Below are 13,697 nucleotides of genomic sequence, written 5' to 3' on the forward strand. Positions count from 1 at the left end.
CTGCATAAATATGAAAAAGGAGAATCTGGTAGTCTTGGGTTCGGTCTACAGCTATAGGTGAAGTCGACAAGATTTTATAGTTACATGACAATAAGCATATAATTCAGAAAGCCTTGTTGATGGAAAGCTTTCTGAGCAAGGCCACAAACACCTTCTGGGGCATCCTTATAAATATCTATAGATAATGCAGTGGGATAGCTAGCCAGCCGAGCAAGGCCACAGACACCTTCTGGGGCACCAGCATCCCTGAGAATTTTCATATAGCCATTTTCACCCCAGCTCTCACCCCATTGATTCTTGAGTAACCAATACTTACTGCCGTCCTCAGTCATCCCGTACCCAACGACGGTAACAGCATGGGTCGTTTTCGTCCCACAATCTGTGGGCGAGAAGACCCCACTTTGGTAATTCATAAACTCCGCCCCGGAACTATCGATGGTTATTGAGACTGGCTGCCTGGACACAGCCTTGAGTAGGTCTTCTTCACTATTGGCAGGCACCTGTTCATAACCAGTGATCTGGACAGCAGGCTGATTAGCGTTACATATTCCCTGCGCACCCTGGTACGGGTAGTTTTCTTCGGTGGCAATTCCTCCGTTTTGTTGGATGTATTCAAAGGAACTAGCACCACCGCAGCCAAGGTTGCCATAGCTGCTGGTACAGTCCAGAAGTTTTTGCTCGGAAAGTGAGATCAGTTTCCCAGTTTTGATTTGGATAATCCCTTCCACTGCTGCTACTGCAGAAAATGCCCAGCAACAGCCTACATATATAATACAAAAACAAAAACATCAATACTTAGTAAATAATATGGATGAGTTAAAGAAGGTAATTAATGTAAGGAAGGTGGATCTCTTAATTACCACAGCGTAATTGATTCTTTATGGGGGTGACAGCTCCTTTCTTCCTCCAGTCAATGCTAGGCGGAACATCAGTCGGGCTGAGGTCTTTGTACCTGAAAGATATGTTTGCGGATGAGGTTGATTCAGTGGCCCTTTTGTATCCAGTACGCTGCCGGAGGAATTCTTCATCGCTCAAATCAGAATGTTCATTCAGTCCTAACTTGTAAGTCTTGTTCCCTTCAGTGTTGAACTTCTCCACAAACTGCACGTTCTTCTTGAATATGGCGAAACGCCTTTCCTTCTCTGCATCGTCCTCATAAACACGGCCATCTTTGTCATCCATTGATCATGTTTTGCAGCAATGGAATCTTCGGACAGTGTGCGGGATGTGGCTTGAGATGCCAAAGTCCCCAAGACGATTAATATGGCAATGACCACAAGGTTTTTCTCAAAAGCCATTGTTCGAAAAGTAATATTGGCTTAGGTTTTAAGTAGTGATATTGGAAAGCTTAGCTAGCTGTGAAGAAGCAAAGCATACGATCGTGGGTTTATATAGAAGATGATCAGCGTGTTTGCATGTGAACACATTGTTCATGTTATTAGACGAATTGGGAAGGCAGCGAAATTTCCAGTCACGTACGTAGCCGAATACTATTATGTTGATATTTTGTTTTGTTTCGTTTTGTTTTGTTTTGCATGTGAACACAGTGTTCAATGTTGACCCTTACAACTATTATATTCTAGATATAAACCCACATACTTGTAAACACTTACTTAAAACTCAAATTTAAGCCAATGTGTCTAACTTAGTGAAAAATGACCTTCATTTATAGACAAGCGGACGTCTCAAGTTTGAATCCTTAGGACATCTTGATTGTATGTGTATGAGAAATCTTCATCTTAAGATAGATTTGTCCTATCCTAAGTCACATACCCAATAAATAATGTACCTATAAAAAAAAAAATAAAGAGATGGATTGTAGTTGAGGAAAAATGACTTTGAAGGGATTAAGCTAAATTTACTAATATATTATATTATTTATTGTTGGTTGAGTTTGTGAATTCCCATTCTGGTACTACTAACCGATCCTAACACAAGTACCAATTGCTGAAGGAGTTTCAGCCTTAATTTGCGGCATGACTGAAACTCTCAAGTCTTTCCAGCAGTCTGCAATATCCTTAATTCTCTACCGTGCTCATGTGGAATTGTGGATTGATGTTGGTCGTAAAATTTTGAAAATCGAGCCAGAATAATCCAATCCCTGACGTGAATTTGATGTTCAAGTAAGGATGCTAATTAATATACCGTGTTAACTCAGATTTGTAAGACTAGCAGTGGGGCAGGAATAGAAGATGATCAGCATGCATGCAGCCAATCATTGGTTAGTCAGGAATTGATATGTTGTCTTGTGGAAAATTAAGAAGTCCAACTTGAGCATGCAGCCAAGTTCTAACAATTTGTATGCGAATAACTCCAAATCCAGGTGGGTTCAGCATGCATGCGGCCAAGCTTTACTTATTGTCAGCTTCATTAATTTTTGAGATATGACAAAAAACTCTACAAAGTTTTTGAAATCCCCAATCCTTAATTCGATACCGTGTTCGTCTAGAATTGTGGATTAATTTGGTCATCAAACTTTCACATCGAGCTACTAGAATAATCCAGTCCTTGATGTGAATTTGATGTTCAAGAATCCTGAATCGTTGCAGTTGCTGTCTAACTCAGATTTGCAAAACTAGCGGTGGTGCAATGCAAGCTTCCAACGTTCCTTTTATTGCAAATGGTAGACTCTAAAGGGATGATGATGTGTGTATTTGTGGTTGAGCAAATTTTTTATGCCTTCCCTGCCAAATGGGAAAAACCCAGGGAAAAAAGAGACTTGATTTGTTATTTTTTTCTATTCGGCAAAGACCAATGAGACTTTTGAGGTCGTCGGTCCTGTAATCAATCGTAATTTATGCATAATAAGACTTTGGCAGTTTGGCGGAATGAATAGGATTACAAGTAGTAACCCATGTTATTAGTTCTTGAGTCTCAATTTCATCAAGTAGAGGAATTATATAGAACATTAAACCATATTACTTCCGGAGTTGTTGATTTAAAAATGTATGTTTTATTTATCGCACTACATATTATGTAAGTAGTTTACTACGTAAAAGGGCACAATAACACACTTTTAACATGACGACTAATTGCATGTATTAATTAATGCAATTTCCTTATAATATTATTTGCTATTTAGAACATATCTTGCACATGGGATATTAATTTAAAATTTTAATTTATTCATGATGTAGTTGGATATAGGCATTTTCACAGCCATTGATTATACATTCACTTCGATATGGATTCCATAATAGCCTATATAAATATATATAGATTATGCAGTCGGATAGCTAGCCTGCTGAGCAAGGCCACAGACACCTTCTGGGGCACCAGCATCCCTAAGAATTTTCATATAGCCATTTTCACCCCAGCTTTCACCCCATTGATTCTTGAGTAACCAATACTTCATGCCGTCCTCAGTCATCCCGTACCCAACGACGGTAACAGCATGGGTCGTTTTCGTCCCACAATCTGTGGGCGAGAAGACCCCACTTTGGTAATTCATAAACTCCGCCCCGGAACCATCGATGATTATTGAGACTGGCTGCCTGGACACAGCCTTGAGTAGGTCTTCTTCACTATTGGCAGGCACCTGTTCATAACCAGTGATCTGGACAGCAGGCTGATTAGCGCTACATATTCCCTGCGCACCCTGGTACGGGTAGTTTTCTTCGGTGGCAATTCCTCCGTTTTGTTGGATGTATTGAAAGGAACTAGTCATGAAACCACCATCGCAGCCTTTGTTGCCATAGCTGCTGGTACAGTCTAGAAGTTGTTGCTCGGACAGTGAGATCAGTTCCCCAGTTTGGATTTGGTTAATCCCTTCCACTGCTGCTACTGCAGAAAATGCCCAGCAACAGCCTACATATATAATACAAAAACAAAAACATCAATACTTAGTAAAGAATATGGATGAGTTAAGAAGGTAATTAATATAAGGAAGGTGGATCTCTTAATTACCACAGGTTTCTTGATTCTTTATGGGGGTGACAGCTCCTTTCTCCCTCCAGTCAATGCTAGGCGGAACATCAGTCGGGCTGAGGTCTTTGTACCTGAAAGATATGTTTGCGGATGAGGTTGATTCAGTGGCCCTTTTGTATCCAGTACGCTGCCGGAGGAATTCTTCATCGCTCAAATCAGAATGTTCATTCAGTCCTAACTTGTAAGTCTTGTTCCCTTCAGAGTTGAACTTCTCCACAAACTGCAAGTTCTTCTTGAATATGGCGAAACGCCTTTCCTTCTCTGCATTGTCCTCATAAACACGGTCATACTTTGTCATCCATTGCTCATGTTTTGCAGCAAAGGAAGCTTCGGACAGTGTGCGGGATGTGGCTTGAGATGCCAAAGTCCCCAAGACGATGAATATGGCAATGACCACGAGGTTTTTCTCAAAAGCCATTGTTCGCAAAGGAATATTGGCTTAGGTTTTAAGTAGTGATATTGGAAAGCTTAGCTAGCTGTGAAGAAGCAAAGCATACGATCGTGGGTTTATATAGAGGTTTTGATCAGCGTGTTTGCATGTGAACACAGTGTTCATGTTATTAGCGGAATTGGGAAGGCAGCGAAATTTCCAGGCACGTACGTAGCCGAATACTATTAAGTTGATATTTTGTTTTGTTTGTGGAAAATTGACGCATAGTAAGTCATGAAGGCATAATAGTAAGTCATGGAGGCATAATTGGCGCAAATCATCATTCACCCGACGTCTATGGAGGTACAATTGGAGCAAATCATAATGTATGAAAAGAGTCTTAGCTAAGCATGGCCAGTTTGGAAATGCTTTTAGGTATGAAAACGTGTTTTTGCGTTGTTTGACATTAAATAAAAATAAATAAATAAAAGTAGTTCCAATTAATTTTTTCAACCATAAAGATAAAGCACTTGAATTTTTAATAAAATTTACATATGCTTATAATAAAAATATTTATCATCAGAAGTGCTTCCTAAACAAATATTCTATATACTTTCTACAAAAGCATTTTTCAAATAAAATTAAGTGACCAGAGTTTTAAGGCTCAAAATCAACGAGGCCCACATCTACAAGTACTGACCATATTGAGTTTCAATTATACGAAACAATTAAATTAACCCATTACCTTTTGCGTTGTTAATGCAAAAATGTATGCGCACCAAAAAAATCTTATTATTAGTTAAATTTCTCGAGGTGATCATCAAAGAGGATATGTAGGCACAAAATCTTAGTGTGCTTTGTACAACATTACTCAATTGTGGAACTGAATATGGAAAAACAGCAGCTTTATTATACCACTACCAAGTTTAGATAATGCCATTACTCAAGCTGCTCAATACATATGCAGCCATATGCCAAGGGAGGGTTATACAACTGGATAGGAAGCATACATGGCAATGCGACAAAGCCCTTCTGGAAAACCAACATCTTTGCGCAATCTCATGTAGCCACCCTCACCCCAGTTCGCTCCCCATGAATTCTTGACCCACCAATACTTAATGCCATCTTCATTTTCACCAAAACCGACGACTGTAACACCACGGTCAAGTGATCCCACAACCTCCAGAAAAGATCCCACTGGAGTAATGTCGGAAGGCATCGAGCACATTACCAGTTTCGCAACCTTGGTTGGCGTCATTTTTGGAACAGTCCACTAGTTGTTTGTATGTTATATAACTAATTAATGATCACAAAATAATGTTCAGTGCATGTGATATAACTAATTAGTTTTGGTAGGGACCTTTGAGTTTTGGTGCTCATCTTACCACATACACCTTGGAATTTTATGGGGGTGACAGCTCCTTCGTTCCTCCTGTCAATGGTTGGTGGAACATCAGTCAGGTTTTCGTTCCAGAAAGAACTATTTTTGAATGAGCTTGTGGGTTTGTATCCAGTATGAAACATGGTGAATTCTTCATCTGTAAGGTCTGAGAATTCGTTGAGGCCTAACTTGTAAGTGTGATTCGCTTCCTTATTAAACTTTTTGATGAATTCCACATTTTCCTTGAATATCTTGAAACACCTTTACTTTTCTGCATATTTCATCGCCATTGAAGCTTCATCCAACGCGGTGGATGCGGCTTTTGATGCCCAAGTCCCCGAAACCCCTATGAACATGGAAATCATGAATTTCCATTCAAGTGTAAAAGCCATTGTTATTAGCTGATTGATGATCACTAGGTGTGAAGAAGCAAGATCAAAATTTCCATATATATAGATGATGAGCATCTTTGTTCTTCACTGTTAAGGAATATCTTTGGATATATGTGGAAAGGAGCCTGCATATTGAAAAAAAACCAATAAAAACTTCAGTCAGATCGACTCATTTTCTGCTTCACTGTGATGAAATGAAACACATTTTCAATATTAGGCCATTAGAACTCGATTAATTCTCGTATAGAGTTTGTCATACCTAGCTAGCATATAAGATGCATACGCATACTTACATATATATCACTCTGATCTATTTTTGTAAAAAGAAAAAGTGCATCAAATTCACTTTTAAGCAATTAGGCTAACAGACGTGGATAAGCATAAACCAATATAGTCTAAATAGCCAAGTGAGCAGGATATGACAAGGTCTGCAGGCACAGATAGGCATCAACCATATACATGCTCTGTGGTTTACACCAGGGATCTTGTTGGCCATATATATATGATGGTAACTCACATATCAACATCTTTGCAAATTCTCATGTGGCTAGCCAGCCTGTGTTTTAGATTCATTAAAATAAAATAAAAGAAGAAGCAAGGCTCAATTTCAGCAGTACCGATCTATTTAGTAGTTCGAGTGCACTAATGTATTGCCTAAAAATTCAAGAAACTAAGTTCCATCATTAATTCCAAAAGCTACATACTAAGAAATTACATGATCAATAAGAACACACAAGATGAAGGTTGAATATTTCCTAACAATTGCTATAGAAATTCAAGCAGTAGGATAGGAAGCTTTCATGGCAATGCCACAAAGGCCTTGCCTAGTATGCACATCTCTTTGAATTCTTACATATCCACCCTCACCCCACTCTGCACCCCATGAGTTTTTGACTAACCAATACTTGGTACCATCAGCACCTGTCCCATACCCAACTACAGTGACACCATGGTTCAAATGAGTTCCACAATCTCCTGTGAGAATTCCAAGTGAGTAAAACTGGAAGTCGTATCCACTGGCGTCAATTGCAACAGAAACAGGTTGATTGGCCACGGCCTTCAACAAAGCCAACTCGTTGGCTGGTACATCTTCATAACCTGTGATCTTTGCTGCATGATATGCTACCTTGTTCTTGTTGCAAATTCCATCAACTCCTCTATAGGGGTAGCTTGCTTCAGCTGCCAGGCCTTTGTTGCGCATTACAAACTTAAAGGCATCATCCATGAGACCACCCTCACAGCCTCGGTTCTCACCCTGAGTGTCACAATCCACTAGCTCTTGCTCCGAAAGAGACACAAGCTTCCCACTTTTCAGCTTTGTAGTGCCTTCTGTGGCTGCCACTGCAGAAAATGCCCAACAGCATCCTATATACCATGTCACAATACAAGCCCGAGATAGAAAAGATTAATGCGAACCACATAGTTGAAAACAAAAATTAGGATGAGGGTATTAGTGATTTTGGATAATTACCACATTCACCCTGGTCCTTGATGGGGGTGACAGCTCCCTTTTTTCTCCAATCCATGCTGGATGGGATTGCAGTCACGTTCTCATATCTAAAAGGTGTCTTAGATGACATGGGATTGAGGGATGTTCTGTATCGGTTGCGAGAGGCTTGGAATTCTTCATGACTCTGGTCTGCAAATCCATTTATGTTTAGCTTGTAAGGCTGATTGCTAGCATAGTTGAAGGACTCTATGAACTCCACATTGTCCTTGAATATCTGGAAACGCTTTTCCCTCTCTTCATTGTCCTTGTAGATGCGTCCATATCGAGCCATCCACTGCTCATGTCTATCTAACATGGAAGTATGAGCATCAAGCAATGTGCGGCAGTTGGCTTGGGAAGCCCACACCCCCAGGACTAAAAGTGTCAGTAGAATAGATGATGACTTTCTAAGTGTGAAATCCATTATTTACTGGTTTAGGATTTGTGTGAAATGAATTTTGTTTATGCTTATGCTTATAGAAACAATCATGTAGTATATATCTAGCAGACGCATTTTATCCCTCAAGAGATCTAAGTATATATAGAAGATCTCGGGATCTCGATCCGGCAATCTGTGGTGGATTTGGCAACCAGGTTGCATTCCGGATATGTTGCCATGTTAGCGAGCGAAGTTTTCTTCTGCGGTTGATTAGGACTGAAGATGATTATCTACTAGTACTGTTTCACTATACCGAGATAGTCTTGGAAGTCGTTAGTCTAAGCATAAATGTTTCGTTTTGGTTGCTGAACCTGAAATCTAATGCGTGTGTGTACATCTTGCATCCCTTTTTCTCCGTACCCTTTACATGGAAATGACCAAAAACAAAAAAAGAAGCCAATTAGGCAATTTATGTCCCCTGAAAAGCTAAATAAACATGGTGTTATCCATTATTTGTTCAAAGAACTGCAGGGCTCTACATACATCAACGTTCTTGAGCCTTCAACGACATTATACTTGGGCCTTAATAGACAGCCGTATTAAACACAATTCACTCCTACGAAAATCAACACTCGTTTAATTATGAAATGACAACTAGGTTTTGGAGAATTGTCTAAGGATTAATTTCTCATTTTCTTTACCCAAAAAAAGAAAGAACGAGCACATAAAGAAATATTCAAATTGCTAACCCTCATACATGGGCCTTAACGAACAATGGTATTGACGTACAAAAGACATGTATATATATATACACACACAAATCATTGAATACATAATAAAGTTCCATGCCCAAAAATGCAGTGACACTGTCACGACTATCTAAGTCAATTCTGTACATAACTGGAAAGCACCTTGTGAGAGGTGTCACCGTCTCTAATTCTAAGTGGGCATATAAACTGCTGCAATTCAATTGAATTAGGGTTTCAACCTTCAAATAACACAAACAACTTCCCATCTACATCCTTGAACTGAAGATCACCTCAAGTCAAAATAAACCAGAAAGTGTTCCTGAAATCAAACATAGTCAAATTTTAACATTAGTCACGTAATTGCAGCAAAATCTCCGGAAACATGAACTAGTACTTGATATGGAGAGCTGCTGTAAAAAGATTGATTTGCTGTTGAACTTGTACCTCATGAATAATGAAACTAATGAACAGCCACATGAAAATTACCATGCTTGCTCCTTTTTTCACTGTCATTAGACTACCGCCGTAAGATTTGTACTCGTGTATCTGCCTATCACGTCAACAAGGGCTTGTATTAACGACTTTGGGTCAAATACTACACCAGCTTTTGGATCATGTATAGAATCAACAACGATCTGCAGAAACTCACTCTCGTCAGAGCTTTAATATCCAGGTAACAAAGGAAAGAAAGATATTTGTGGCCATCAAGCACACTAAAAACAGGAAATTGATAGGACAAAGCACTCAACTTAGCCATTATGATGACATGACACTAGAAGCATTATATTTTATAACAAGGGCTTTAATCAAAAGTGCCAAATTACTCTCCATAAGAACTTGAATATCCTAGTCTAGGTTCATGAAAAATATCCAAGAACAGATATTCATCATAGTAAACGTAAACCTTTATAATTCCATTCAAAATTCAACATATATTTCTTTAGTTTATTATAAGTAACAGAAAGCATTTGGACTCTGTTGAAAGTGGAGTTAAAACTACACATACCACGTTAAAGATTCCTTTGGCAGCCAAGCGTTGAACATCTATAGCAATCTCACCACCTTTGGGCACTAATACAGTATTGATGTATTGGCTGGGCTGCATTGAATTACAAATTTGTAATAAATTACATGTTTATACATAAAACAAAAGGAAGCTTTCTTTTTCTTTAACGAGCACCAACAAAAAGAACCCCTCTTCCCCCAACACAAAAAAAAACAAAGAAAAATACTTTTAAAAAACCATGTTTGCCACCAGAGATGTGACATTAACAATAATAGAAAACAACCATCTGTAACTGCACTGACTAACTTACAAGGTTTGCAAGACAGTTATGAGGATTTCCATATGTTCGATTTAATGCATCTGTGATAGCAGTTACAAAGCAAGAAGCTGAAAAGCCACTGGTCTCTCGGTCACGTGTACCATTTAACAAAAGCACCTAGTATCAGGACAAACTGAATCAACTCAACAAGTAATTTGACATGGAAAATAAATAATGCATTTGTTAATGTCTATCTATAAGATGACCCTGGGTACGTCAGAAAACTTTGCAACAGTCAAAGAAGAAACAATATGAAGACTTGTACGATTGGAACTTGTATCATGTAACATGTAACTTAAGAGTGATGAATAGGTACCTTGGGGCAGGACCTTGAAGATATAATCTCCCCAATGCCAATTAATACCTAAACAATGAGGCATAACAAATTAAAAATATGAATATACAGGTTTCTCAGATGTCCAATCAAGAATTATCAGCTGGGCTCTAGAATCTTCTGAAAAAAGAAGAAGCAAATTCTAGTAAAATAAATAAGAAAATGCAGCATATTTAATATGGGAAGTAATGTTACCAGTGATGGGCAAATAGAAGTAAAGAGGGATCCCATAGCATAAACTACGCAATCCACATTACGTAACTGATCCAAGACAGATGGGTTTGCAGCAGGGAAGACCTAATCATTGTGAAAACCATTGTTATGAGTTCTGATTTCAGGAACTGCAGAAGCATATGCATGGAATATGGAAGCATTTTAATCATTAGAAAAATGGGAGCCACATACCAGTATTTTTTTCATAAGATGAGAAAATTAAAATTTTAAGGGTAGCGCCTGATAAAATGTTATAATGTTAAAAACCTTGCAATATCAGAAAAAGGATAAAGATTTAACAAAAGACTCCATTATTGACCCTTTATTTAAGTATACCAATAAAATCAACAAGGAAAACTTTAGGGCATTACATGAAACTGAAAAGAAAAGAAAAATATATGAAGTATTATTCACCTCATGCAGCAAGTTTTGGCCCTCACTTGACATGTAGAATACCCGCTTTATGCTCGAAGGAAGTGCTGGAAATGAAGAGCTTTCCTGTCCACAGTAAGTCATCACTTTCAATAAATGAGAAGTTCTTTACTATGATCCTGCCTCTAGAATTTGAGTAAAATGCAAAAATCAATCAGCCCTTAAATGTCTTTCCCAGTCTTAACAAGATATGATGATAATGTGAATAGATCTTGGCTGGGTAAAATTACAAGAACCAATTAGAACGCCCAAACCCAATCAACTATGGTTGGTCAGAAACCCAAAGTGGAATTGAAACACCATCAAGATTTTAGTAAATGACTTTTATAAAACAATACCAAGAAATTGAATTAATAGTAGTGACATCATTTTCTGTTTCTGGACAGCCAAATTCTCTCTCTTCAAACATGCACTATTACCTCGCCAACAACACCATTACTACCATAGCATGCACCCACCACATTGACATCATCGAATCTCTCAAAACCCCTATATGTTTTTTTATAAGGAATGAAACATTCTGAAGAATCCATGTCATGTATTCTCAGGAAAAAAACTTGAACTATCAGAATACTTCTGACAGAGAACCTATAGATTGAGACTTCCAGATCAAGAAAACCATATCAGCATACCTTATTGACAGGTTCCATATATCCCTTGGTCGGATGAGAAATTTTGTTCTGGCCTCGTATTATAGTTCCATCCTAGGGGGCACAATAAGGAATTCAGCATAATCAAGTATTGGCAGAATCTTGCAAACTTTACTTGTTACATGAATTGATGATGATGGAAAAAGAAAAGAATACAACAAAAGGTTTGAATCATTTTCATAAGGAGCATACAATTGTTATGTTGCATATCTTCTGCAAGTTCCATAAATGAGAAGGTGCCAGTAGCATGGTTGGTAAAGTCTCTTAGCCAGACCTTAAATTAAACATACAATGCAATTTCAACTATGGTTTGAAAGTACACATGTATCTTGCGTTGCACCAGGTCAATTAGTAAACCAATACCATAGTATAAAGTATATGCATGCATATCTCAGGGCACATGAGTTGTATGTCAACAATCATACCCATAATTCACATCCTAATGTAAGCCTGTCGTTAGTAGAAATCACTGGGAGGACCAGACTCTCTGAGGGGATATCTGACACACGGGAAAACAAAAATATTGCAGCATCTAAGGACTGAAAAAATGTGCGTGCTCCTGCAAAGAAGAAATTCCCAATGCTGCAGAAATTATGAAATCAGTTAAGCAAAGAAATAATATTATCACATAGTGAAATCCAATCATGAAAGATATATTATTGTAGTGCATCTTTCAAAAATTTCTTAGTTAAAGAAAGTGGATTACTGAATTTCAATTAAGCACCATAATGAAACAACACAGAAATACACCAAGTCATAGCTATTGTGAAGATTTCACACCTGCCATTACTGAAGCAAAATGATTCATCAGATCGCCGGAGTATCTGCATTTGAAAAAGGCAATTGAAGAAGTTCAGAAGAGTTCAACAGCAGTTCGAAATCAGAACACATATAAATCAAATTAATAGAGGCAATATAGCATTGCCAACCCGATTACTAACCTGATTCTGAAAATAAACTAGAAAAGCTCGAATGGTTTCCCTGTAGGGTTTTGATACTCCCGTCCATAGCGAATGTTCTCCTTCCACAATATCATACCTGTCAAATTCTCAACTCAGCAGACTGTTACTCAATACCCCACCATAGTATCACCTAGCACGTAAATGAGAATAATTTAGGATATAGAATAACATACCACCTAGAAATGACAAATACAAAAGAAAGTAGGCAGGACCCCAACTATATACATTGTTGAAAATCAGAAGAAATGTCCATAAACATCATCATACTTCACTATTTGCTCAACATTTTTGCCTAACATCAGTTCTAATGCAGAACACTGCTATAGAATTTCCATAAATAGTAGTAAAAGCAACAAAAATACTGGTAGCAAAACATTACCATTCAGATTTGGCTTGACGCGAATCAAGAGGTAAACGGTGACCAAGCAATCTCCGGACTGCCACAGCCTCAGAAGAGCTCTTGTCAGCCAATCTCAAACATCTGGACCGTATATCTCCGACAGCAGGACCACCTAATACACAACCACGAGCAATGAGAAAAAAAATACCAGATACGAAGAAATTGAAAAGGAAGAGAGAAGTTAATTACCGAGAACACGAACGATCTCAGCCGTACTTCCTCCATCGTCGGAAACAGGAAGGACGTGAGCTACGCGAGTAGTGAAATTCTTGAGCTCCTCAACGACGCCGTTGAACGCAGTCCCACCTGCAATTACGAAACGAGAAGAGGTGAGCTTTGTTTCCTTTTCCTGAAATTTTCTATTGCATTTGTTAATTAACGTGGCGGAGAGGGACCTGAAAAGACGAGCAAGGAAGGCATGACAGGGCTAGGGTTAGGGATGGAGGAGAAGGAGTAGCAACGGAAATGTTTAGGGTTTTGGGAGCGAAGGGTAGACATGGAATGAGATCTCCAAGGAAATTGGGGGAAACTGAGAGTGAGAATCAGAGAGGGAGGGCGAGAGGGACATGGGCCCAACCAACCGTCCGCCATATTCCCGCGTCTTTCCTACCGCACCTTCTCTTTTCTTTTCTTTCCCTTTTTTTTAGGGAAAATCTCTTCCCATCAATCTTTTTCCTTTTTTCAGGCCAAAAAA

The 13,697-nt window shown here is 38.6% G+C and overlaps 3 protein-coding genes and 1 pseudogene across 4 annotated transcripts; all 4 read right to left on the minus strand.

The window, feature by feature from the left end:
* Positions 1 to 80: 80 nt before the first annotated feature.
* Positions 81 to 1,346, minus strand: LOC103324982 (senescence-specific cysteine protease SAG39-like; annotated as a pseudogene).
* A 1,758-nt stretch (positions 1,347 to 3,104) lies between these two features.
* On the minus strand, positions 3,105 to 4,408 carry LOC103324935 (senescence-specific cysteine protease SAG39-like). Its single transcript, XM_008227048.3, has 2 exons — positions 3,907 to 4,408; positions 3,105 to 3,807 (listed from the first exon to the last, which is right to left on the minus strand). The coding sequence occupies exons 1-2, from the start codon at positions 4,343 to 4,345 to the stop codon at positions 3,221 to 3,223; spliced, it is 1,026 nt and encodes a 341-aa protein (XP_008225270.2). The 5' UTR covers positions 4,346 to 4,408; the 3' UTR covers positions 3,105 to 3,220.
* Positions 4,409 to 6,604: 2,196 nt separating this feature from the next.
* Positions 6,605 to 8,312, minus strand: LOC148918436 (senescence-specific cysteine protease SAG39-like). Its single transcript, XM_089048973.1, has 2 exons — positions 7,542 to 8,312; positions 6,605 to 7,435 (listed from the first exon to the last, which is right to left on the minus strand). The coding sequence occupies exons 1-2, from the start codon at positions 7,981 to 7,983 to the stop codon at positions 6,846 to 6,848; spliced, it is 1,032 nt and encodes a 343-aa protein (XP_088905099.1). The 5' UTR covers positions 7,984 to 8,312; the 3' UTR covers positions 6,605 to 6,845.
* Positions 8,313 to 8,718: 406 nt separating this feature from the next.
* On the minus strand, positions 8,719 to 13,665 carry LOC103324934 (uncharacterized protein YNL011C). Of its 2 annotated transcripts, none has more exons than XR_001677492.2 (14): positions 13,399 to 13,663; positions 13,193 to 13,309; positions 12,983 to 13,115; positions 12,583 to 12,679; positions 12,422 to 12,465; positions 12,067 to 12,223; positions 11,624 to 11,695; positions 10,974 to 11,057; positions 10,542 to 10,643; positions 10,329 to 10,376; positions 10,004 to 10,129; positions 9,694 to 9,786; positions 9,132 to 9,322; positions 8,719 to 9,006 (listed from the first exon to the last, which is right to left on the minus strand). XR_001677492.2 is itself a non-coding variant. In XM_016792892.2 (14 exons), exons 1-13 carry the CDS (start codon positions 13,592 to 13,594, stop codon positions 9,200 to 9,202), a joined length of 1,392 nt encoding a protein of 463 aa, XP_016648378.2. In that variant the 5' UTR covers positions 13,595 to 13,665; the 3' UTR covers positions 8,719 to 9,006; positions 9,174 to 9,199. The 2 variants fall into 2 exon arrangements, 1 of the variants encoding a protein (XP_016648378.2); XM_016792892.2 differs by having other exon boundaries at positions 9,174 to 9,322; positions 13,399 to 13,665.
* Positions 13,666 to 13,697: the final 32 nt, after the last annotated feature.

This window comes from Prunus mume, linkage group LG3 (assembly GCF_029339155.1).
Source record: "Prunus mume cultivar Tortuosa linkage group LG3, ASM2933915v1, whole genome shotgun sequence".
Lineage (NCBI taxonomy): Eukaryota > Viridiplantae > Streptophyta > Magnoliopsida > Rosales > Rosaceae > Prunus > Prunus mume.

Coding starts and splice junctions, on each gene's coding strand:
- LOC148918436 (XM_089048973.1), bottom strand. CDS start 7,983: ATGGATTTCACACTTAGAAAGTCATCATCTATTCTACTGACACTTTTA. Junction 7,436..7,541: donor CAAGGACCAGGGTGAATGTG/GTAATTATCCAA, acceptor CATGGTATATAG/GATGCTGTTGGGCATTTTCT.
- LOC103324934 (XM_016792892.2), bottom strand. CDS start 13,594: ATGGCGGACGGTTGGTTGGGCCCATGTCCCTCTCGCCCTCCCTCTCTG. Junction 10,377..10,541: donor CTTCTATTTGCCCATCACTG/GTAACATTACTT, acceptor CTCATTGTTTAG/GTATTAATTGGCATTGGGGA. Junction 9,323..9,693: donor CCAAAGGAATCTTTAACGTG/GTATGTGTAGTT, acceptor GAGTTTCTGCAG/ATCGTTGTTGATTCTATACA.
- LOC103324935 (XM_008227048.3), bottom strand. CDS start 4,345: ATGGCTTTTGAGAAAAACCTCGTGGTCATTGCCATATTCATCGTCTTG. Junction 3,808..3,906: donor AAAGAATCAAGAAACCTGTG/GTAATTAAGAGA, acceptor TTATATATGTAG/GCTGTTGCTGGGCATTTTCT.